At 42.2% G+C, this 25,802-nt stretch overlaps 1 protein-coding gene across 1 annotated transcript; it reads right to left on the minus strand.

Moving 5' to 3' along the window:
• Nucleotides 1–15,532: 15,532 nt before the first annotated feature.
• On the minus strand, nt 15,533–22,532 carry ubl3b (ubiquitin-like 3b). The gene is made up of 5 exons (XM_021561170.2): nt 21,626–22,532; nt 18,542–18,650; nt 18,105–18,191; nt 17,645–17,722; nt 15,533–17,438 (listed from the first exon to the last, which is right to left on the minus strand). Exons 1-5 carry the CDS (start codon nt 21,650–21,652, stop codon nt 17,386–17,388), a joined length of 354 nt encoding a protein of 117 aa, XP_021416845.1. The 5' UTR covers nt 21,653–22,532; the 3' UTR covers nt 15,533–17,385.
• Between the last annotated feature and the right edge of the window lie 3,270 nt (nt 22,533–25,802).

A 25,802-nucleotide genomic window follows, 5' to 3' on the forward strand; every position in this document is an offset into this window, starting at 1 on the left:
TTAAACACCACGTATCGGATGGAAACAAAGCACTCCCTCACTCCCAGTGTCAGAAAGAGGCCTCCGATCTAAGCCACTTACCGTGTGGCAGAGAATGCCATGGAACTCATTTCAGAGGAGCATAATACTCTCACTGCTGCTCCGCCATGGGCCTGACCTGTGTTTTTGTTCCCTGGAGGGAGATGAGGTAACAGCAGGCATAATGGGATTCCAGCAGGCCTCATCTCTGATCCATTACTTTATTGAAGCTATTGCTGTGACCAGATTTGAATCCATCGCTGATTGAGGTCTATAAATCCAACCGATGGGAGGTGGCTCGGATATTTACGGTTCCAAATATCTCAATCAGCCACACATCATCCCTGTCAAAAAAACACTGCAACGACAATTGTTTAATTGCAAACTTACCTGGTGGTATCGATAGCCAACTGACAGACCTCCCAAGAGGATCAGCGCCGGCAAGAATGGGCTGATCACGAAAGCGGTGCTAATGCCTGTCTGTTTATAATAAGATTTTTTTTAAACACCACATACAGTGCTTAGGAAAACGTAGAAAAACATCAGCCTCATCTCCGACAGCAGGAATGTATTTGGGAGAAGCTTAAAAAAATCAAAAGGCAATCATTTTCAAGGCTGTTGGGGTTAGTGATAGCGATTCTGTACCAGCAACAAATGAAACACACCATATACATGTCTCAATCTGTGCAACTATGAAACAATTGCAGTGTGTGTGTGTGGGGTTGTGTTTTTGGATATCTATACACTTAAAAGTGATGGATTTAAAGACAGCTTATTCTCCAAATTCAGCTGTCCCATTTCCATCACATCCGGAGGCTGCTGCCTTTCAAATAGTCCCAACAGGGGGAGAAGAAGAAAGTAGAGAGGGAGCGGATGAGAGAGAGAAAAGAAAATGGGAGAGGAGTTAGACAGTGTACTGGATGTGACCACCACACAGCTACATTCAGAGCCATACAGAACCTTCAGCTATTCAAGTATTCACACACTTGACTTTTTCCACATTTTGTTGTGTTACATCCTGAATTGAAAATGGATTAAATTTAGATTGTGTGTCACTGGTCTACACACAATACCCCATAATGTCAAAGTGGAATTATGTTTTTAGAAATGTGTACAAATTTAATAAAAAATGTAAAGCTGAAATGTCTTGAGTCAAAAAATATTCAACCCCTTTGTTATGGCAATGTCACGCCCTGACCTTAGAGCTTTTTATGTCTCTATTTTGGTTTGATCAAGGTGTGATTTGGGTGGGCATTCTATGTTCTTTTTTCTATGTTTTTATATTTCTTTGTTTTGGCCGGGTATGGTTCTCAATCAGGGACAGCTGTCTATAGTTGTCTCTGATTGGGAACCATACTTAGGTAGCTTTTTCCCACATGGTTTTTGTGGGTAGTTCATTTCTGTTATAGTGTTCAGTTCCAATAAAAAGCATGAACACTTACCACGCTGCGCTTTGGTCCGATGATTCCTCTTCTTCAGATGACAAATACCGTTACAGGCAAGCCTAAATAAATTCAAAAGTACAAATTTGCTTAAGTTGCATGGACTCACTCTGTGTGCACTAATAATGTAACTTACCTAAATAACTTACCTAAATGACAGAGTGAAAAGAAGGAAGTCTGTACTGAATAAAAACATTCCAAAACATGCATCCTTTTTGCAATAAGGCACTAAAGTAAAACAGCAAAAAATGTGGCTAAGAAATTTACTTCATATTCTGAATACAACGTGTTGTGTTTGGGGCACATCTGACACAACATATCACTGAGTACCACTCTTCATATTTTCAAGCATTGTGGTGGCTGCATCATGTTATGGGTATGCCTGTCATCGGCAAGGACCAGGGAGTTTTTTGGGGATAAAAATGAACAGAATATAGCTAAACCAGTTTAACCAGGTTTTCCTAGCTTTCCAACAGACACTGGGAGACAAATTCACCTTTCAGCAGGGAAATAACCTAAATACTCTAAGTCTAACTATACACTGGAGTTGCTTACCAAGATGACATTTAATGTTCCTGAGTGGCTTAGTTACAGTTTTGACTTAAATCGGCTTGGAAATCCATGGCAAGACTTGAAAATGTCTGTCTAGCAATGATCAACAACCAACTTGACAGAGCTTGAATAATTTTTTAAAGAATAATGTGCAGATATTGTAAAATCCAAACATGTTTTCACTGTCATTATGGGATATTGTGTGTAAATGGGTGAGAGAAAAAATTATTAAATCCATTTTGAATTCAGGCTGTGACACAACAAAATGTGGATTAAGTCAAGAGGTGTGAATACTTTCTGAAAGCACTATCTGTCATCGTCAACTTTACAAACAACCACGTCCATCTCTGCTTTTCGGTCACTTCCTCACCATTAAGTCTGAGTGCTTTACCTGGCAAGAAATCTATCAACCATGACTGACCAACAAACCATTACATTTTGAAAACAGGGCTCCTGTGAAGTAAAACCTTCATCTTTCTAAACTTAGATCTGGGAAATGTTGTCTCCAAAGCAGTAAAACAAGTAGTGTTTACAATAAATGTCTCCCATCTACACACTCTTCCTGCTTTAGTGTAGGCTATGTGAAGCTGCACAGACTGCTGGCAGGGTTGCAGACGGCGAGCAGAAGATCCGAGCGGTAACACTCGTCTGTGATTATTACTATGAGAGGGACTGGCGAACAGAGCTGCAGGCCCAAGGCCAGGCCAAGGACCAAGACAGGCGGGCTGCAGCTGTGTGTCTCTGTGTTGAAGTTCAACCTCCATTCAGCCCTCCATTCGCTTGGCTCTTCCACATCAAATATGCTCTTATTCAACAGAGATCTGGGCTCACTGACACTTGGATGGGAATTCACTTGGATTATCCACACTATCAAACGTGCCAATTTAAGCATACACTCTCTCTCTTCATTGCTCTCTCTCTCTCTCTCTCTCACTTACGCAATGTTAATAGCGAGGCATTTGTGAGTTTTAATAGCATTTGTGAAACAGGTCCGTCCGGCACCTTAGGGACAGATGGAGAGGATAAATCATGTGTATAAGAGGGCGTTGAATCACATTGGCCTGCAGGGTTCCAGGCAGCATGACAGAGGTCTGCAGACTGCAGCCACAGACCTCCTCCAGGATCAGTCTGCTTAACCTGCAGCCAGAGGCCAAATCTGAACCAGCTGCCATATAATATGCAACAGTTCCTATAAGTGACCCACAACAATCAATTCAGTTTCAGGCTGACCTGAATCACTTCTTCAACTTTCCTTGAGAACCCAGCTCCCATGCAGATGTGCATCATTTCTATTTTCCTCTGCTATTTTCTCATGCTATTTTCCTATGCGCATGTAGGTATGAGGTGTGAGTGAGTTATTTGACTTAAAAAAAACGGAAATATCACATTTAAATACATATTCAGACCCTTTACTCAGTACTTTGTTGAAGTACCTTTGGCAGTGATTACAGCCTCGAGTCTTCATGGGTATGACGCAACAAGCTTGGCACACCTGTACTTGGGGAGTTTCTCCCATTCTTCTCTGCAGATTCTCTCAAGCTCTGTCAGGTTGGACGGGGAGCGTTGCTGCACAGCTATTTTCAGGTCTCTCCAGAGACGTTCGATCAAGTTCTAGTCCAGGCTCTGGCTGGGTCAATCAAGGACATTCAGAGACTTGTCCCGAATCCACTCCTGCGTTGTCTTGGCTGTGTGCTTAGGGTCATTGTCCTGTTGGAAGGTGAACCTTAACCCCAGTCTGAGGTCCTGAGCGCTCTGGAGCAGGTTTTCATCAATGATCTCTCTGTACTTTGCTCCGTTCATCTTTCCCTCAATCCTGACTAGTCTCCCAGTCCCTGCCGCTGAAAAAGGGCAGGTTTCCTCCAGACGTGACGACATTCAGGCCAAAGAGCTCAATCTTGATTTCATCAGACCAGAGAATCTTGTTTCTCATGGTCAGAGTCCTTTAGATGCCTCTTGGCAAAGCGGGCTGTCGTGTGCCTTTTACTGAGGAGTGGCTTCCGTCTGGCCACTCTACCATAAAGGCCTGATTAGTGGAGGGCTGCAGAGCTGCAGGGCCCCACAAGCTTACTGAAGGGTACCGTCGAGTGCTGAAGCTCATAGCACGTCAGTCCTCGGTTGCAACACTCGCTACTAAGTTCCAAACTGCCTCTGGAATCAACGTCAGCACAAGAACTGTTTGACAGGAGCTTCATGAAATGGGTTTCCATGGCCGAGCAGCCGCACATAAACCTAAGATCACCATACGCAATGCCAAGCATTGGCTGGAGTGGTGTAAAGCTTGCCACCATTGGACTCTCTGGAGGGATGAATCACGCTTCACCATCTGGCAGTCCGACAGACTAATCTGGATTTGGTGGATGCCAGGCGTATACTACCTGCCCCAATGCATAGTGTGTTTTATAGCTAGGGCTAGGCCCCTTACTTTCAGTGAGGGTAATCTTAACGCTACAGCATACAATGACATTCTAGACGATTCTGTGCTTCCAACTTTGTGGCAACAGTTTGGGGAAGGCTACAATGCCCCCGTGCACAAAGCGAGGTCCATACAAAAATGGTTTGTTGAGATCAGTGTGGAAGAACTTGATTGGCCTGTAAAATTCCTTGACCTCAACTCCATCAAACACCTATGGGATGAATTGGAACGCCAACTGCGAGCCAGGCCTAATCCCAACATCAGTGCCTGACCTCACTAATGCTCTTGTGGCTGAATGGAAGCAAGTCCCCGCAGCAATATTGCAACATCTGGTGGAAAGCCTTCCCAGAAGAGAGGAGGCTGTTAAAGCAGCAAAGGGGGGACCAACTCCATATTAATGGCCATGCTTTTGGAATGAGATGTTCAACGAGCAGGTGTCCACAGACTTTTTTCATGTAGTGTGTGTGCCCGAGGCTTGGCAGCAAGTAGAGTGACTGTCTGCTTTAAAGAGCGTTGGTTCACCAGCTCCACCATGTCTCAGACAACGTTTCACTCAAGAGTTTTACTCCCCAGGGATTCACAGATGCCCTCTCACACACAACAAACACTCGGAGAGCACACGAAACGGTCATGGATCCCTCTCCCTCTCTCTCTCAGGCTCCATAAACTGAGACGTCGGAAGAAAATAAAACAGGATATAAAACCGCTGACAATAAATAATAGACTCTACAGCTCTGCAGAACAATAAGTGACCTTTAGTTGTTGCTGCTCTCAGCACCACCGGATCCTGATTCCCTGCACCCGCTGCCACTGCTGGCTTCCCAGTCTCTGAGGCCCAGCTGGACAGAACCCTCAGACAGACTGACAGATACCAGAGGTATGAACACACACTGCTAGTTCACATGGAGGTGAATAGCTACGGCGTCACAGAATATAATATAGTTCAAATTGAAGTACTCGAACAAAAAGGCTTCATCAAATCCATCTGTTGATGTCGTAAATAAAACAAAGTAGAAGGATGTAAACGAAGAGGCTGGTTGGAGAGAGAGCATCAAACGGAAAAACAAATAGCTCTGGAGTAAACAGTACATGGGACAAGCAACAAGCAAGAGGGAGTGTTATGTTGTGGTGCTGGAAGGAGGAATGGCTGAATTCTTTGTTGTTGCTGTTTCTATTCATGAGTCGCCCAGACTTCTCGTGACAGACATATGGGCCTCATGCTGAGCCATGGAGACCCAAGTCCCTGAGTCATCCTTCTTCAACCCAGACACAGGCACAGGGAATCAGCATAGCACACAGATGAAGAATAGAGACCAAACCCTCAGGGATCCTGCACAGTGTCTTCTCCCTTTACTCGGGCAATGAGATGCAGCATGCTCTCAGCACTGTTCTCTCTCTATCACTTTCCCTCCCCCGATCCTCACCTCTCCAACTCTCTTTTTCTCACTCTGTTCTCTTTTGGGACGCTTTCCATCCTCTACCCTTTCACTTTCTTTATTCTTCCTCCAAGTGGTGTTTTTTTCCACCTTTTATTTGGCTGTAACACAAGGAAACTGCAGAGGACATCCAACAATGCAACACAAGACTTTAGTGAATGAGGGTGGATTTAAGTAACGTCTAACCTTGTCCTTTTACCCTCGGGCTCCCTACACTCCCTCATTTGATTCCCTCTGATGGAGGTGCTGAGGTGTCAGATTCAGCTAGGCCAAGGTTAGGCCGGCCCACGTCTTCACTCGGTGTTAACCCTGTGCAATCAATACGCTCAGTCAGTGCAAAGTCAGATCACACACAACCTGCTGGCAGTGCTGGCCTCATGGAACCGGACTGATCCGGTACAGACCAATCCATTGTGGGTTCATCAGGGTTCATCAGTGGACTCAAGTCGATCCCCATACATTGTATGTTGGATGGGAATCCCATATAAAATGAACAGGTGGAGTTTGGCTCACCGGCTCACCGGTACTCTCATCGTAGTTTGGAGTTCGGTGATACAACATAATCAATAGTATCATAATGCCTACAGCAGACCATGCAGCCCAGCTGTATCCATGCAGAGTATCCATGCAGAGCTGTGGTGGGCGAGGGGCCAGGTATTTAAACCCCCATCACCATTGGGAATCCTACCAAGAGAGACCATTAGTGGGGATAAGAGCAGTAATTTAGTGAAGAATGGCAAGGTTGGGCAATGGGCAGACCTCCGGATCATACCCCCAGCTGACAGTGAACTTCTAATGATCTCTCACCACCTACTGTAATGCACTGCAATGTGCTGCTAAATGCCTTAATGAGCCACACCCACATTAAAAAATACTATAGTATAGTATGGTATAAATACTATAGTATTCACTGTAGTGTTTTTGCAGACTTTATTTGGTACAAACACTACAACGAATACTATACTATTTACTGTAGTATTTACTATAGTATTCTACAGTATACAACAACATTCTATAGTAGGTACTACACGTGATCAAGGGATACAACAGTGTATAGTATAGTATAGTATACTACATTTCACTATAGAATTCTACAATAAGTACTCTCGTATTATATAGTAAACTGTAGTATTTTTTCATGTGGGTATACAGCAACAAGAAGCCCAATGAAGGCAATCAATGAAATACAGCACCGATGTTTGCAGATACTGTGGAAACACGTATAAACGTATAAAGACAAGCATTTCATTACGTACTTTCTCACACACACAGCACAGGCTCACATTTTCAATTGGAAACGCTCTGAAATACTCACGCAAACTGGGATTAGTTGGTTTGAATGATGTCACAGAGCACTTTGGCCAGGCGGTTTGATTCCAGTTTCATATGGTCCAGTTAAATCTCACGGCACCACTGTGTAGGTCAGTGAATGACGAAATGTGGTAAAGGAATGGGCACATGTCCAGATTAGGTCACCTCTCCTCCCCTTCTGGTCCAATGATCCAAAACACAAATAGACACAGACACTAAACTTCAAACAAACAACTCCTTACTAATACTTATCTTTCTGGTGCCTAGGGAGTCGACTGTCTGAGCCACTGAGGAGATGCAGAAACCAGAGCCACCCATTCATAAATCATCATCATCATCATCCCCATCATCATCACCATCATGGAAGAAAAACAGAGAGATGAGAAAATGCAAACATGAACCAAATGGATGTCATTAAAGATACACATTCATGACCGCAGACCAGAGATGTAACGCATGTCATCTGATCAAAGCCTGAGAGAAATATGATTAATCATTTGTCAGAAGTAAACAATGTTCTTTTTGTGGTAATATTCATGTAAACCAATGACAACAGCTGTCTGGATAATATTTATGTAAACAGCTGTCAGGATATCTATACTGAGTCTATATCCTTGTCACTATATTTAAAGATCATCTGTTTGGTGGCACAGAGCAGACAAATCAGGTAGATTTAAAATATGTGGTTTATTAAAACTGATAAACTGTTTTGATAAACCAAAATAACTCAATGTGCATGACTAAAGTGTAATCAAACACAAAGATAACATTTAATCACTTTACATGACCTGTTTGATGGCTGAGAAGTAGCTGATTCTGAACCATTCTGACGGGCATGTAGTTACCAAGTTTTGGCACAGCTTTTCTTGGTATAATTTATTTTGTATGTTTTTCTTCCTAGCTTATTTTTTCTCATTTTATTTCACTAAGAGTTTGGATAGAAACCAGTCCCATAAAGTGACCAGTCACCCTGCTCTAACAATGAGCACACACAGAGCCAAGCCAAATAATCCAAACAAATCTATTGCAAAAGGTTACTGTAGAAAAACATCAACTGGCCCTATATTCACACATCATCTTTGAGCTATTTGCATTATGATCTGCAGCCCCTAGAGGACTCTGCTATTACTATTCCATCTAAGTCAACACCAGGGCTAACCTATTATCCTCAGCAGATCAACTCATCCAAAGAGGCTTGAATTGGGGGCAATTTCCAAACGCCTGAAGGTACCACGTTCATCTGTACAAACAATAGTACGCAAGTATAAACACCATGGGAACACGCAACTGTCATACCACTCAGTAAAGAGACACGTTCTGTCTCCTAGAGATGAACGTACTTTGGTGCGAAAAGTGAAAATCAATCCCAGAACAACAGCAAAGGACATTGTGAAGATGCTGGAGGAAACAGGTACAAAAGTATCTATATCCACAGTAAAATGAATCCTATATCGACATAACCTGAAAGGCCACTCAGCAAGGAAGAAGCCACTGCTCCAAAACCACCATAAAAATACAGACTACTAACTGCCCATGGGGACAAAGATCGTACGTTTTGGAGAAATGTCCTCTGGTCTGATGAAACAAAAATAGAACTGTTAATGCCCATCGTTATGTTTGGAGGAAAAAGGGGGAGGCTTGCAAGCAGTAGAACACCATCCCAACCGTGAAGCACAGGGGTGGCAGCATCATGTTGTGGGGGTGCTTTGCTGCAGGAGGGACTGGTGCACTTCACAAAATAGATGGCATCATGTGGGAGGAAAATGACATGGATATATTGAAGCAACATCTCAAGACATCAGTCAGGAAGTTAAAGCTTGGTTGCAAATGGATCTTCCAAATGGACAATGACCCCAAGCACACTTCCAAAGTTGTGGCAAAATGGCTTAAGGACAACAAAGTCAAGCTATTGGAGTCACCATCACAAAGCCCTGACCTCAATCCTATCAAAAATGTGTGGGCAGAACTGAAAAAGCGTGTGCAGGCAAGGAGACCTACAAACCTGACTCAGTTACACCAGCTCTATCGGGAGGAATGGGACAAAATTCACCCAACTTATTGTGGAAAGCTTGTGGAAGGCTACCTGAAACGTTTGACCCAAGGCAATGCTACCAAATACTAATTGAGTGTATGTAAACTTCTGACCCACTGGGAATGTGATGAAAGAAGTAAAAGCTGAAATAATAATTATCTCTACTACTATTCTGACATTTCACATTCTTAAAATAAAGTGGTGATCCTAACTGACCTAAGACAGGGACTTTTTACTAGGATTAAATGCCAGGAATTGTGAAAAAACTGAGTTTAAATGTATTTGGCTAAGGTGTATGTAAACTTCAGACTTCAACTGTACATTGTTGCCAAGCCCCCCCCCCCCCGGCCTGCCCCCTTTTACAGTGGAATTTTATGAAGGGACAAGGGACCATCTGGTAAAATCCACTGACAAATAAAAAATGGATGTCGCAAAACGATGCCCGGTGGTTGACTGGGTGGCTCCCTCCACAGTTCTACATTGGTGCCGCTACTTCTTGGCTGTGAAAACAGTAGGACTATGTTGATTGAAACCCCTTTCCCTCTCCACATGCCAAGGCAAAGTCCACGTCGCGTCCTTGACTTCTGTCTAGTGTGAGTCCTTTCATGTGGAACAAATGGAGTCACATGAACTGGTGTCATTTTTCCAATTAGGAGAAGAGGGGATGGCTGGAGAAGGGAGTGAAGAGAAGGAAAAGACTGCTTCAGTCAGTGTGTGAACACTCATTCACACCCAGCTGTGTGAGTTTAAGCCATGTGAGCATGTGTGTGGTGGATGTGTGTGTGTGTTTTCATACTGGCCTACTGAACTCTTATAACTCCACCATGAGTGGGGTTCTCGTGCATTAAAAAAAATGAGACGGAGGAATGCACACGCTGTAAAAAATAGGCACAAGTGTACGTACACACTTTCACACAGACAGACAGCGACACACACCGAAACAACATTCTCACGCATCCTGTCTGGCTTTCTCCCACACTACTGTCTAACCAGGCTGTACAGAAAGGTTGACTGACTTAGAATGACAAGCTCAGACTCTGTGGTATCAGTAGCTTGTCCTCAGTCTATGTGCTCAACTGTGTGTGTGTGTGCGTGTGTGCACTCACAGCTGGTTTTAATATAAGTGGGACTGACAAGGCAAGATGTATCTGCACCAGACAGAAGCAGGAAGGGGGAAATGGATTCTGGTGGGCTTAAAAAACAGAGGAATTAAAAAATGTCACAACAAGGTTTGCAAAGGGAGGGCATATTACTGGAAACGTTCAAAGTTGACCAGTAAAGTACCGGAATTTGGTATCTTTCAAGGATTTTATGTAATCTATCACTAGACATCTAGTGGCCCTTTTGGGTACTTCAGATGATTAATGGTGTCTAATTATCTCTGAACCTTTCTCTGGCCTTATCACAGGTAAAATATGAAATAATTAAATACATTTTTTTTATTGAATGACAAACCTGTAAAACATGATCCTAAATATAAACCATAAGCTTAGTGAATACCATTGGTGTTTAATATGAAGATTTCAGCATGAAATATCCTTTATATATATATATATATATATATATATATATACAGTGCCTTGCGAAAGTATTCGGCCCCCTTGAACTTTGCGACCTTTTGCCACATTTCACGCTTCAAACATAAAGATATAAAACTGTATTTTTTTGTGAAGAATCAACAACAAGTGGGACACAATCATGAAGTGGAATAACATTTATTGGATATTTCAAACTTTTTTAACAAATCAAAAACTGAAAAATTGGGCGTGCAAAATTATTCAGCCCCTTTACTTTCAGTGCAGCAAACTCTCTCCAGAAGTTCAGTGAGGATCTCTGAATGATCCAATGTTGACCTAAATGACTAATGATGATAAATACAATCCACCTGTGTGTAATCAAGTCTCCGTATAAATGCAGCTGCACTGTGATAGTCTCAGAGGTCCGTTAAAAGCGCAGAGAGCATCATGAAGAACAAGGAACACACCAGGCAGGTCCGAGATACTGCTGTGAAGAAGTTAAAAGCCGGATTTGGATACAAAAAGATTTCCCAAGCTTTAAACATCCCAAGGAGCACTGTGCAAGCGATAATATTGAAATGGAAGGAGTATCAGACCACTGCAAATCTACCAAGACCTGGCCGTCCCTCTAAACTTTCAGCTCATACAAGGAGAAGACTGATCAGAGATGCAGCCAAGAGGCCCATGATCACTCTGGATGAACTGCAGAGATCTACAGCTGAGGTGGGAGACTCTGTCCATAGGACAACAATCAGTCGTATATTGCACAAATCTGGCCTTTATGGAAGAGTGGCAAGAAGAAAGCCATTTCTTCAAGATATCCATAAAAAGTGTAGTTTAAAGTTTGCCACAAGCCACCTGGGAGACACACCAAACATGTGGAAGAAGGTGCTCTGGTCAGATGAAACCAAAATTGAACTTTTTGGCAACAATGCAAAACGTTATGTTTGGCGTAAAAGCAACACAGCTGAACACACCATCCCCACTGTCAAACATGGTGGTGGCAGCATCATGGTTTGGGCCTGCTTTTCTTCAGCAGGGACAGGGAAGATGGTTAAAATTGATGGGAAGATGGATGGAGCCAAATACAGGACCATTCTGGAAGAAAAAAAAAAAAAGACCTGAGACTGGGACGGAGATTTGTCTTCCAACAAGACAATGATCCAAAACATAAAGCAAAATCTACAATGGAATGGTTCAAAAATAAACATATCCAGGTGTTCGAATGGCCAAGTCAAAGTCCAGACCTGAATCCAATCGAGAATCTGTGGAAAGAACTGAAAACTGCTGTTCACAAATGCTCTCCATCCAACCTCACTGAGCTTGAGCTGTTTTGCAAGGAGGAATGGGAAAAAATGTCAGTCTCTCGATGTGCAAAACTGATAGAGACATACCCCAAGCGACTTACAGCTGTAATCGCAGCAAAAGGTGGCGCTACAAAGTATTAACTTAAGGGGGCTGAATCATTTTGCACGCCCAATTTTTCAGTTTTTGATTTGTTAAAAAAGTTTGAAATATCCAATAAATGTCGTTCCACTTCATGATTGTGTCCCACTTGTTGTTGATTCTAAAAAAAATACAGTTTTATATCTTTATGTTTGAAGCCTGAAATGTGGCAAAAGGTCGCAAAGTTCAAGGGGGCCGAATATCACAACAGTATCTCGGACCTGCCTGGTGTGTTCCTTGTTCTTCATGATGCTCTCTGCGCTTTTAACGGACCTCTGAGACTATCACAGTGCAGGTGCATTTATACGGAGACTTGATTACACACAGGTGGATTGTATTTATCATCATTAGTCATTTAGGTCAACATTGGATCATTCAGAGATCCTCACTGAACTTCTGGAGAGAGTTTGCTGCACTGAAAGTAAAGGGGCTGAATAATTTTGCACGCCCAATTTCAGTTTTTGATTTGTTAAAAAAGTTTGAAATATCCAATAAATGTCGTTCCACTTTATGATTGTGTCCCACTTGTTGTTGATTCTTCACAAAAAAATACAGTTTTATATCTTTATGTTTGAAGCCTGAAATGTGGCAAAAGGTCGCAAAGTTCAAGGGGGCCGAATACTTTCGCAAGGCACTGTATATACTGCTCAAAAAAATAAAGGGAACACTAAAATAACACATCCTAGATCTGAATGAATGAAATATTCTTATTAAATACTTTTTTCTTTACATAGTTGAATGTGCTGACAACAAAATCACACAAAAATGATCAATGGAAATCAAATTTATCAACCCACGGAGGTCTGGATTTGGAGTCACACTCAAAATTAAAGTGGAAAATCACACTACAGGCTGATCCAACTTTGATGTAATGTCCTTAAAACAAGTCCAAATGAGGCTCAGTAGTGTGTGTGGCCTCCACGTGCCTGTATGACCTCCCTACAACGCCTGGGCATGCTCCTGATGAGGTGGCGGATGGTCTCCCGAGGGATCTCCTCCCAGACCTGGACTAAAGCATCCGCCAACTCCTGGACAGTCTGTGGTGCAACGTGGCATTGGTGGATGGAGCGAGACATGATGTCCTTTCACTTTACTTGAGTAATTTTCTATTAATGTATCTTTACTTTTACTCAAGTATGACAATTGAGTACTTTTTTCAACCTCTGTAAATAGTGCCATTGTTGACTAAATGCTTTTTTCATTAATTAGGCTATTTTCACTTGAACCATGTGGTCTATCTACTAGAAACTTATGGACACAGATATAACCAATTAGTACTATACAGTGGGGCAAAAATGTATTTAGTCAGCCACCAATTGTGCAAGTTCTCCCACTTAAAAAGATGGGAGAGGCCTGTAATTTTCATCATAGGTACACTTCAACTATGACAGACAAAATGAGAAAAAAAATCCAGAAAATCACATTGTAGGATTTTTTATGAATTTATTTGCAAATTATGGTGGAAAATAAGTATTTGGTCAATAACAAAAGTTTATCTCAATACTTTGTTATATACCCTTTGTTGGCAATGACAGAGGTCAAATGTTTCTGACTATATACTTTTTTGCCCCACTGTATATTAAAACAGAAGATTCCAGTAACTTTGGTAAATTACTGGTAACGTTGCAACCTTAGTCACAACCCACTGCAAGTGCAGAGCCTCAGACATCTAATACTCTTATGACGTTCACACACCTATTACTCAGAGTGCCTGAAGAGGGCCTCTGGGAGAGAGAGAGAGGGGGGGGGGGGGGGGGGGGGGAGCTGGAGGAGGGAGTGTGAGATACAGAGCCCAAGATGAACAGAGGGAAAAAGAGTGACGGGTCTCCCAGGGCCTCAGAAATCACTACAGACAGGCCTCCGCTCCGCCACATGCAGCCCCTCTCCCAGATCACGGCTTCCCTGCAGAGGAGAGTCCCCAGCCAAGGCCAGAGGAAGCTGGGTATGGCAGCTGTACTCCACCCCACCCCTGCCAATCACCACAGCAGCATAGCACACTGTACACAGAGACGGCCCAGCTGAACCATGTGTGGTTCTGTTACCCTTGGTCGCCAAACCTGGACTGTGGCCCACTCTAACACACTGGACAGACTGACCGCACGTGCCCAACTCATGCAAGACCACAAAGTTATTCATCCTGAAACAGTGGTATCTGTGTTTAGAGCAGGGATGCTTTCAACAGATGCTGCTTCCAGGTCAGAGATGCTGGTTATCACCTCACAGTTGAGACCCCTTTGTTATGACCATCTCTCTCCTCTCTGTGTTACTTCATCCACTGCCAGACAGAGAGCTAAAAACAGACAGACAGAGAGACATGAGCAGATGCATGGAAGAACAAGTCGTTTATTTAAAAGATTAAGAACAGCAGTAGGTTTTAGAATAAATCTGGGAGCTTGACAGCACTTTTCCTAACTTTAATTGCCAATGTCAACTGGAAACCTGGAGCGCTCTCAGTTATACGTCATAACCAGGTTTTTGGAGAGAATAATATTGAATAATAGGAGCTCGACCAACTGTTACGACTGAATCACTACAACATGCATAGCATTTTATATGGGGTCTAAATCTCAGACAGAATCCAAGACGCCCAAACTTATTTCCAGCACCAAAACTATGTAAATTGGTATCAGAATGTATTAAAATAGCAATTTTTTAATTTAAAAAAAATCTATTTAACTTTTATTTAATCTAGTGACTGATTACTACCTTTCAGTTATCCAAGTCTACATATGGTAATCCATCAAAACTACACTGATTCTTATCCATTGTTAAGGTCATTTGTGATATTGGAGAGTAATATTGATCAGTCTACTACTTAACTAAATTCATTGCAAAGAACCTCTGAATAATAGATAATGTCAGCCAACCATTATTACAGTCAGAGGAAAAGGTTATGTAACAGCCAACATCAAATAGTACATTTTGACCTTGGAGTATCACACATGGAATTCTTAACGGTAGAGGGGCTCCCTCCCGAGTGGCAAACCGGTCTCAGGCACTGCATCTCAATGCAAGAGGTGTCACTACAGTCCCTGGTTCAAATCCAGGCTATATCACATCCGGCCGAGATTGGAAGGGCGGCGCACAATTGGCCCACCGTCGTCCGGGTGTGGCTGGGGTAGGCCGTCATTATTTTCTTAACTGACTTGCCTAGTTAATTAAAAAAAATACAAGTATGGGACTCAACCAGGAGGTGTTGAACAGCCCAGGGCCTAGGATGAGAATGGAGTAGCTACACAACACTGCCACCCAGCGGCCATCCATCTGCTCTACTACTGACAAAGAACATAGATCTGTCCCCTATATCACAACCTCCACAATGAAGAATGCATATTGTCCAAGCAAAGTGTTCCACACTTTAAAACTTAGAACATTTCTTTAAGATGTTTTATTAATTTATAATACAAGCTTTAAGCAGACCACATTTCATTAGTATTCTTTTTTTTTTTTAATACATTTATTCATATTGAGCTACATTTCATAGCAGTGACATTGGTTGACAGACACTAACCAAAGGACACCCACTAAAAGGAAGGATTCACACTGTTTCCATGGAAACCACAGCCACCCAAGACCAATCTGTTCTACTCCCCCACCTGCATCACTAACCTCCAGTGTTCACACAACACACACCGTTTTTAGGTTTTCACAAACACACACCCATTACTCAAATACACAAACTGTCTCCATACACTCAGTCATTTCCCCAACCTATCCACTCACACATACAGTCATGTAAAATTAATACGCAATTCCCACACACACACACACACACTAACCCCTGGGACAAAAGGCATTCAATTAACAGGAGTCAGACATCAGCAACTGGACAAACAATATCAATACAAGATAAAAATTGACATTTTCCAATTGCAATATTAATGATTTACTGAATAATTCCACAATCAAAAAAGGCAAACAAAAACAGACAGCATCCAAACAAAAAGGAGGTCAAATACCATCATCATCATCATCTCCTCCTATTTTCCAGAGGGGAACCCTCTCCAAGGACTTGCTCCCTCATGCCTCTAGTCCGAATGTCCTGTAGTTGGCCATGAAGACCTCCAACTACCAACACCTCTCTGTTGTCTGGCTCCTGGTGTCGATTCCCTTATTCCTCACTCAGGTCGGACGGGGAGTGGCGAGGGGGCTGTCCCATGGGACGGGATGTAGTCTAAATGGTCATGTTGATCAGAGGTGGAAGCCATACATAATGACAATGGTCACTCAGAAGCAATCCTTCAATACTTTTCACTCAGTTAAAAAAATAAAAATAAAAAAAAGGGGGAAAAAAAAGCAGGGCTTCACAACCAGGGGGAGAATGTGTAGGAGTTTGTTCAGATTCTTCTAGCTAGACCAGTTCATTCACCGTCGAGGTGATCAAACACGTGACCATGCCACACACACACACAGGTGTCCCTTTACAACTTTGAACTCTTCCTCTGTTGGTCCAAGTCCAGGAACAAACACGAGTGTGGCCCATGTCACAGAGATACACACCACTCCACTGGTGCTATGGCAGACTACACACACCCTGCTAGTAGGAGTCAACTACTGTACTGTGCACGGTCTACATCGGGTGAGGAGGATGGCACTGTCTAACAGTAGGACATTATTCTCCCTTCCTCTGTAAGATGGGGAGATTAAAACGATACAAAAAAAAACTAACTATGAGAAACACTTTCTAATAAACAACCCAGTTAAGTGCAATGAGAGGTTTTAACGCCATTCTACAAGAGCCATGGGAACTTCCATTTCATTAGCAGAAAGATACTTGGAGTCAATGCAAATGACCAACGCCACAGTACGGGTCAATGTTCCGAAGTCATAGTTTGACAGTGTTTCTGTGGGAGGTCTTCAAAACCTGTATGGTCACCCAGCTATCTTATCCTGGGTAACCACGGAGATTATATGTACAAATTCTTAACATGGTTTTACAACACAGAAGAAAAAGACAAAATCTGGCAAAAGGGTGAAAAAAGAAAATTGATCTGAATAAATGGGTACACAAAAAAAAAAAAAAAAAAAAAAACTAGAAATAATTCCAAAGCCACCGATTGGCCCAGAGTGCCACAAACATGTGCCAGACAGCAGGCTGACAGCTCTGTGACCCATCTCCCTGTGATCTCTCCAAATCCATGGTTGACGGGCGGACAGAAGCCGAGCAGGGGTGAATGTGGGGGAGGGTTAAGGGGAGGATTGTGGTTTGTTGTCGTCTTTACAAGAGCAGACAGCAGTTGCTCTCCGCGGTCTTCTCCCGGTTACGCTGACCTACAAAGACGAGGACGATAGAAAGAAACTTGGTGAGACAACTGCAAACACGACAACTAGAGAGCAAATATCACCAGACTTTCCGGTTCAAAAGGGACCATAAGGCCTAAAGCTGTAGCAATTACAGCTCAACATGGTCCCTGACAGCTAGGTGATGGGATGGGTTGACCTTGAGATGAGACAGAACGAGACGGAGGGGTTCTCACCATGGGAGTTAGGCTCTGGCAGGGTCTCTCTGGCAACCAAGTGCATGACAGTTGTTCGGCCAGGGGGCAGCTTTAAAGCTTAGAAAACAAAAAAGGACAGACAATGAACAATTAATATGCAGAATATATAAATCCTCTTTAATTATGGTATTACTAAACATGTTCCGAATGCCCATTCTCCATCCTTAACTGTGGCACGGGTAACCCTCTAGAGTCTAAGGCCGCCATCGGCGGATGTGGTGGATTGAGACACAGCCCATGCAAAAAAAACTGAATCTCTTACTCAACAGTTTATGTTTTTATTATGCTAATTAGATGTTTGCGGGGGAGCGGACATCAACTCTAGGGTCAAACTTTATTTCAAAGGACACAGGTCATTCAATCACAGTATTCACTAGTAAATTTCAGACATGTAGGATGAATGTGTGTGTGTGTGTGTATAGGAGGGTCCATGAAATACCTCCCAGGGTGACGTTGCCATGCAGGAAGCGTCCCTGGAAGATGAGGCGTAGGATGCTGGCGCTGCTCACCTGCTCCTCCTCCCATCCTGATGGAGCGATGAGACAACACACAGAAGCTCAGGGGAGAATTTTTTTTTATCAGCGCCAGAAACACTTAGACACTTCCTGCAGTGGTTGAACCCACACAAACATTACTACCATCATCAGGGGTGTGGAGATGGAATAAAGTGTTACGACACAAGGCATGGTCCAACAGCTGTTCCTATAACAGTAACGGACTTCAAATTGGGCTTTCACAACAAGAAATAGAAGTATGCCCAGTACACTAAATCAGACAGTTGAAGTGACCTGATTAATTCCACAATACAACTCAATAGAAAACAAGACAGTGAAGTGGTAGTTTCTTGGTCCACCTCCCAACATGCAAAAAACTCACCCAAGGGCCAGTTATCAAAGACGTGCTTGGCGATGTCCATGGCCGAGTCGCTGGGGGAGAAGATGAAGTCTTGTGTCTTCCCACTGACCAGGATAAGACGCAGGTTCACCTGGAATGGCCCAAACAAAACATCTGAATAATCCTACACATGCTCCACAGAAATCACAAGATTACAGTATAATAAAAGTCCACATTTCCACCCCATCGAGCAATGAGAGGCACGTAGCTTCGCCTAATCACATGGAATCCTTCCGTTTTCTCTCACCTCGAATGACATGAGATGACCTTCGGAAGCCTGCACCAAAACTGGCATTCCAGTCTAATTAGATTTCTCTGGTGCAGCTCTCAGCCCCTTTGACTGGGCTGCTTCCTTCAGAGAGGACTGAGCTTGTTGTGTAGTGAGCCCCTATAGTAGGATGGGGCATAGATAAGGGTGGAGCTGGGGGGGTGATGGGGTGGAGGGGGAGAACAGTGGGCCTTCAGTGGCTTGAGGCAGGGAGCAGCTCCTCTCTCCGGGCTGTCGGCCTAATGTGATAACCCCAGGTGTCCCAGACAGGCCTGTGCCACATTATTACATTGATATTGCCAACGCGTAACCCGAGGGGGGGGGGGGGGGGGGGGGGGGGGGGGGGGTGTACGTGAAGGTCTTAGAAAGGGCTTTTCCCTGCTCTTCTTTGTACCCACCCAGTCCACTAAATGAAAGCATCGAAAGAAGAAAAAAAATAATACATGGAAATGTGTTTGACATGTTGCCCTAATCGTACTAGCACCTCATGTTCCCCTAAAGCCTTAGAAAGGCTCCTTAAACAAACAGAGACCATTTCATATGTATTAGTCATTTACAGAGTCCAAAAGGATGGTCCTGGTTTACTTTTTAGGAGACTTGGGTAATGGCACTTAAAACAATATATATATATACTCTTGGATTTAAAATAGTTATTTGGTTTAACGGTTACATCATCCACATGCTGTTTGCAGAGAATAAACGGCGAAAGAGAAGGACAAGGTAAGGCAGTTGGTCCAGTGCATTGAGTCAAATCCCAAATGCCACAGAATAATGAATCAAATGAATAAAACCAACTGACTATTTCTGAGAAATCATAGTACATACAAGTCATGAAATTGAAATCCCATTGGGCAATAGGGAAACATAGTTTCACATGAAGTAGATTGAGGTAGTGCAACTCTGAGGTTTCCTGTCAGACACTCCATGTAGGCTATGTAAATTATTTCTATTATCAACTCATCAATTTTAAACTCATGAAACATCCGCTACGGTAAGTAGCCTTAAGCATACACAGCAGTGCCTGCACAAGAGGAGACCCAGGCTCAAAGCCTTCCCTCCTGTGGTGGCAGCAGCCCCAGGTCAGAACCTCTGATAGGGAAAAATGCTCTGAAGCATCATTATGGACGGAAGGCACACCGTCTCCACCCCTCCTCTGCATTAGTTGATTAATTGTAACACGCTGCACACACAACCACTGCCTCACATTAAAAAAAGAAATCATTCACCAAAGTAGATATTGGTATTCCACCAGAATCCAGAAAATGCCTGGGAAATCATGGCATTCCAACCATTAGGCCTACCAATACTAGTATAGTTTGGAGACCAATATCAATGTTACGTTAACAGATGGGTATTTTCCCCACATATTACAATGTGTTCATTTGATCCTAAACTTTCTCTGTTGGTAATCAGGGAAGCCAGAACAAAGAGCGTGCCACCAGGTGTGACGTCAGGACAGTCCTACAATGATCCGTTTACAAACACGCCAACCCCCCCCTAAGCAGAGGAAGTCCCGTCCCATCCCCTCCCCCCCCATGAACTGCATAACCCCTCCGTGTGGGGTTACATACCCATGTCATCATTAACAAGCTTTAACCCCCCCCCCTGATCCACAACCAAACAAACAAAAAACGAACTAGAATCTGCCTAGCTGCCCTTTATTTTAATCCATCAAGTATATACTGTTAAGATTATCCAATCAAGAGACAAACAAAAATGCGCTTTAAAAACTCAGATTTGAATTAAGAGAAAAGGTCTGCAACATGCGTGCATTGAGAACAGAAATGTGACAATGAGGGATTCTACCAAATAAGCAAAAGTAGAGGAATCCAGAACACCACAAGCTGGCATCAGTACAACAGTACAGGCAGTCCAGAGTAGCCTACTAGCTTCTGCATTGATTTTTAGATTGAAATCATAAACAATTTGACTGGTTCTCCTCAGTTAAAAAAAATAAAAAATCTCCTCTCCATCCATGCCTTAAAAACCATGTCTGTGGCACTTGTGTTACACTGGTCATACAGGTTTGTTTAAGAAATGAACAATATCCAAGAAGGTAGAGCTGTGATTTGGGGATATGAATCAAATCAGTTAAAGGTCCAATGCAGACGTTTATATCTCAATAGCAAATCATTTCTGGATAACATTTAAGTAGCTTAGCGAGATTTAAAAAAATCCAAATCAAAACAAAGATTTTTTTTATATATATATATAAAAAAAAAAAAAGGTTTCTTAGCAAAAAGGACAATTTCTCAAGCAAGAATTTAACTAAGACTGTCTGGGAATGTTTTGAGTGGGGAAGGGAAGTTTAAATTAGCTGTTATAGGCAGAAAGGTTTGGAATTCGATTGGTCTATTAACCAATTTACCACATGGTGACATCACCATAGAAGGCCAAAACTCCCTCCCACCAAAAATGGCTGTCATTTCAGGCAGTCTGAAAAACAGCTCTTACACTAAAAGTGCATTATAATTTTCACAGCATTATTCCAACCTCAGTGTGGAAATGTTTATAAAAACACAGGGGGGGGAAAAAAAAATCACGTTTGACTGCACTGGGCCTTTAAGGCTCACCTCTACAAAAAAATGTGGGGCAATCTCAAAATGTAGTTTGACAGATGATTACAGAAACAGCAGCTATTCTGTTTTGAGTTAATCCCTGATCCTAAACTAGCCTCCAAATACATTCAGACATGGAAAACATCACGCACTGTAACCACGTCAATATTAGACATGCACAGCATTGGATCTTATGCAGTAACTAAGGATTGGTTATGTTGGGTTGCAATTAATACTCACAATATCGACATCCCTTTGAGTTGTCATGGCTCTGAAGCTGCTCTGAACAGAGCCGACTGGGCAGTTAGTGTTGCGCTTTGCTGATGGAGACTGGGCCAAACCCCTGGCACAAAGAACACTGTGTGCGTTTCACTACTCTCACCCCCCCACCCCCCTCCTTTCTCTGCTTTCCACAGCCTGGCACCAACTCAAGCGCTCTGACCAACGTGAAACATAAAATTGGTTACAAGATTCGCCTGTTGATGTGATATCTGCGAACGATGGTGGCTAGGTGTCAAGCGTATGTATCAATCAACCACTGCCTAGCAATCATACACTGTCAGACGGAAGCTATTTACTTACATAGCATTTGGCTACACATTAGCTAGTTAGCTAGCTAGCTTCAGTAGCTTGCCAACACTAACGTTACTTAGTTAACAACAGATGGCTATAAACTCGTTGCTTTAACCTCGACAGATTAACTCAAAATCATCCGTATTGCCTGACAAGATCTCCTAACGCTGGCTTGTAACTAGTAGCATGGTTGGCTAGCAAGGAGATGACACCCGAAGAAACGTTAGGTAGCTGTGTTAATTTACAAGGAAGGTAACTAATTTATGTAGGTAGGTAGCTACGTTGCTAAAATGTAACTAAAGTGAACATATGACTGCGGCAGAAAAGAGGAACTGTGGGAGCACAGAAAAGACAACCCGCGATATCACTACCGTTAATCTTACCAACAAAAAAAACCTCACATCTCTAAAGACCGTAACGGTATAAAACAAATACTTAAATATATAAGCATCCCAATGGTTAAACGTATCCCACGTTTGGGTGTCTCTTTCCGTCAAATAACATCGAACCTAACTGCTGCTTGTCGAAGAATAATGGCAGGACATTTAAAGACACCGGAAATCAGCTGTTTGTCAACATAGGAAACGAAAAGTATTTCTGGGAGTTGCAGTCTTGCCATACGATTCCATTTTGATTGAACAAGTGATGAAAGTCGGACACGAAGGAAATCAACAGAAATTGGGATAATTTGCATTTGTTTCAAGCCACCTTGTAAAGTAAAAAAAAACAACAAAAAAAATATATATATTCAGTAAGTCACAAAGACAGTTTATTGGAGGATTCAAATTTACTTAAAAAAAAAACAAACATTGATTATATACAGTCATTTCTCTTGACACATTTACAGATAGTACATGTACTGTTATACTATGCTTTAAAATCAGTAAGCGTACAAATGGACATGAAACAGTTAGTACAACACAATTGTTATTTTCTCAAATACTGTTCTGATGACCAAGGTAGTTTGTAAACATCCTAGTATTGTAACTCACTCCACAAAACCTTGTATGAGACACTGATGTAATGTGCAATACTTTTCTTTGCAACATGATTCTGTAACAAGCTTTGAGCCCCCTGGAAGCATAAAAGAAAATACAAAAATACCATATTGTAGACTTTTACTCACAGCTATTTGTAGTGTGTTTAGGCCATTTTTACACAAGACTGGCCAGTCTTGATCTTAAAATGGTCATTTAAATCGCAATAATATGAAGGGATACCAATTTGTATTGATTATCTGTGATGTGACCATTTCCACATCTCGTAAATAGGCATAGAATACAAATAACAGTTACATACATACCCTTGAAGTGAGCAAATAAATTGAGGCACATAGTTAAAACAGAAAAAAACACAAGTTGATTTGAACACCACAGCAAAGTGTCTAGAAACAAAATTTGACTGAGGCTGGTGGGGTTTTCAGTTCATGTTATTAATACATTCAGTTAGACACTCAGAGTTAAGAGATTAAAACCCAGGCCCATCTATCAATGACACAATTATATACAAAACAGTTATGTACAAACTTATACATGGAATCAATCATGTAAGTAACATGTACCACGAGATTAAGACCTTAAAACAGGAATGAAACCTGTAAGCCTTTTCATACTAGGCTAGTGTATTGTAATCCTTTCTCTGCCTTTCAGTAGTGCCCGTTTTGGGCTCCAAGGAATATCAGCATTTTTTTCAGTGTACCTTCCTATAGACATCTCTCTATTTGGTAGAGTTTGTCGATCATCATGGTACAAAAATAAGTTATTTCTCTCGTCACACAATCTCTACAGTTAAGAGCACAATTTTAAATTGAATAATTATTTGGGCAGCTCTTCCAATATTTAACAAATATAGCATACATATCTATGTATAAATATGAAAACAAAATTCAATGAATGATTGTTAAAAAAATATTCTCTATTCTAAATGATAAATTCTTAAAAAATTACAAATATTACCATCTTTTGGGTAAGGACCAAGTTTTACAAAATTTAATTTCATTGTCAAGCATCTCTCTAAAGTGCAGACAGTGAGTTCTGGGGTGGTTTGACCCTCTCCTTGGTATTGCCTGTCCCCAAAGAACACAAATAATGCCATAGTAATTTACCTATATGGACAGGAGGACACACGACATACCCTGTTGATGTGCTTACTGTACCCAGCAGTAACTCACAGGGCAAAGACAGTGGATATCAGACACCATTTTGGGGGAAATGGCTGAATTCAGGCAGAAACAACCAGGCACTAGAATAACACATTAAAAATGGAGGAACTTTGTGTCATGCCATTTGTACCACCTAAATGACATATTTAATACAAAAAACCCTTTCAAATGGTTAGATATGCAGAATTTTGGCAAGTTCATGTTGATCGAGTATACACTGAGCGTACAAAACGTTAAGAACACCTTCCTAATATTAAGTTGCACGCACCCCTCCCTTTTGCCGTCAGGGCATGGACTCTACAAGGTGTCGAAAGAATTCCACATGGATGCTGGCCCATGTTGACTCTAATGCTTCCCATAGTTGTTTCAAGTTGGCTAGGTGTTCTTTGGGTGGTGGATCATTTTTGTTACACATAGAAACCTGTTGAGCATGAAAAACCCAGCAGTGTGCCTCTTACCTACTACCATAACCTGTTCGAAAGGCACATAAATCTTGTCTTGTCCATTCACCCTCTGAATGGCACACATAGACAATGTCTCAATGCTTAAGAATCCTTCTTTAACCTGTATCCTCCCCTTCATCTACACTGATTGCAGTGTATTTAACAAGTGACATCAATAAGGGACTGTAGCTTTCACCAGGTCAGACTGTCATGGAAATCACAGGTGTTCTTAATGTTTTGTACAATCAGTGTATATCTCAGTGCACATACAGTACCAGTCAAAAGTTAATACACACCTACTCATTCAAGGTTCTTTATTTTTTACTTTGTAGAATAATAGTGAAGGTATCAAAACTATGAAATAACACATGGAATCATGTAGTAACCCAAAAAAGTGTTAGATCAAAATATATTATATATTTGAGATTTTTCAAAGTAGCCAGCCTTTGCCTTGAGGACAGCTTTGCACACTCTCAACCAGCTTCACCTGGAATGCTTTTCCAACAGTCATGAAGGAGTTCCCACATATGCTGAGCACTTGTTGGTTGCTTTTCCTTCAACTGCAGTCTTAACTCATCCCAAACCATCTCAAATTGGGTTAGGTTGGGTGATTGTGGAGGCCAGGTCATCTGATGCAGCACTCCATCACTCTCCTTATTGGTCAAATAGCCCTTACACAGCCTGGAGGTGTGTTTTGGGTCATTGTCCTGTTGAAAAACAAATGATAGTGGGACTAAGCGCAAACCAGATGAGATGGCGTATCGCTGCAGAATGCTGTGGTAGCCATGCTGGTTAAGTGTGCCATGAATTCTAAATAAATCACTGACAGTGCACCAGCAAAGCACCCCCACACCTCCATGCTTCACAGTGGGAACCACAGATCATCCACTCACCTACTCTGCATCTCACAAAGACACGTGGGTTGGAATCAAAAATCTCAAATTTTGATTCATCAGACCAAAGGACAGATTTCCACCGGTCTAATGTCTACAACTCATTTTTCTTAGCCCAAGCAAGTCTCTTCTTATTATAGGTGTCCTTCAGTAGTGTTTTTTGTTATTGCAGTAATTCAACCATGAAGGCATGATTCATGCAGTCTCCTCTGAACAGTTGTTGTTGAGATGTGTCTGTTACCTGAACTCTGAAGCATTTATTTGGGCTGCAGTTTCTGAGGCTGGTAACGGTAATGAACTTATCCTCTGCACCGGAGGTAACTCTGGGTCTTCCTTTCCTGTGGCGG

The sequence above is a fragment of the Oncorhynchus mykiss genome, chromosome 14, assembly GCF_013265735.2.
Source record: "Oncorhynchus mykiss isolate Arlee chromosome 14, USDA_OmykA_1.1, whole genome shotgun sequence".
NCBI classification, from domain to species: domain Eukaryota; kingdom Metazoa; phylum Chordata; class Actinopteri; order Salmoniformes; family Salmonidae; genus Oncorhynchus; species Oncorhynchus mykiss.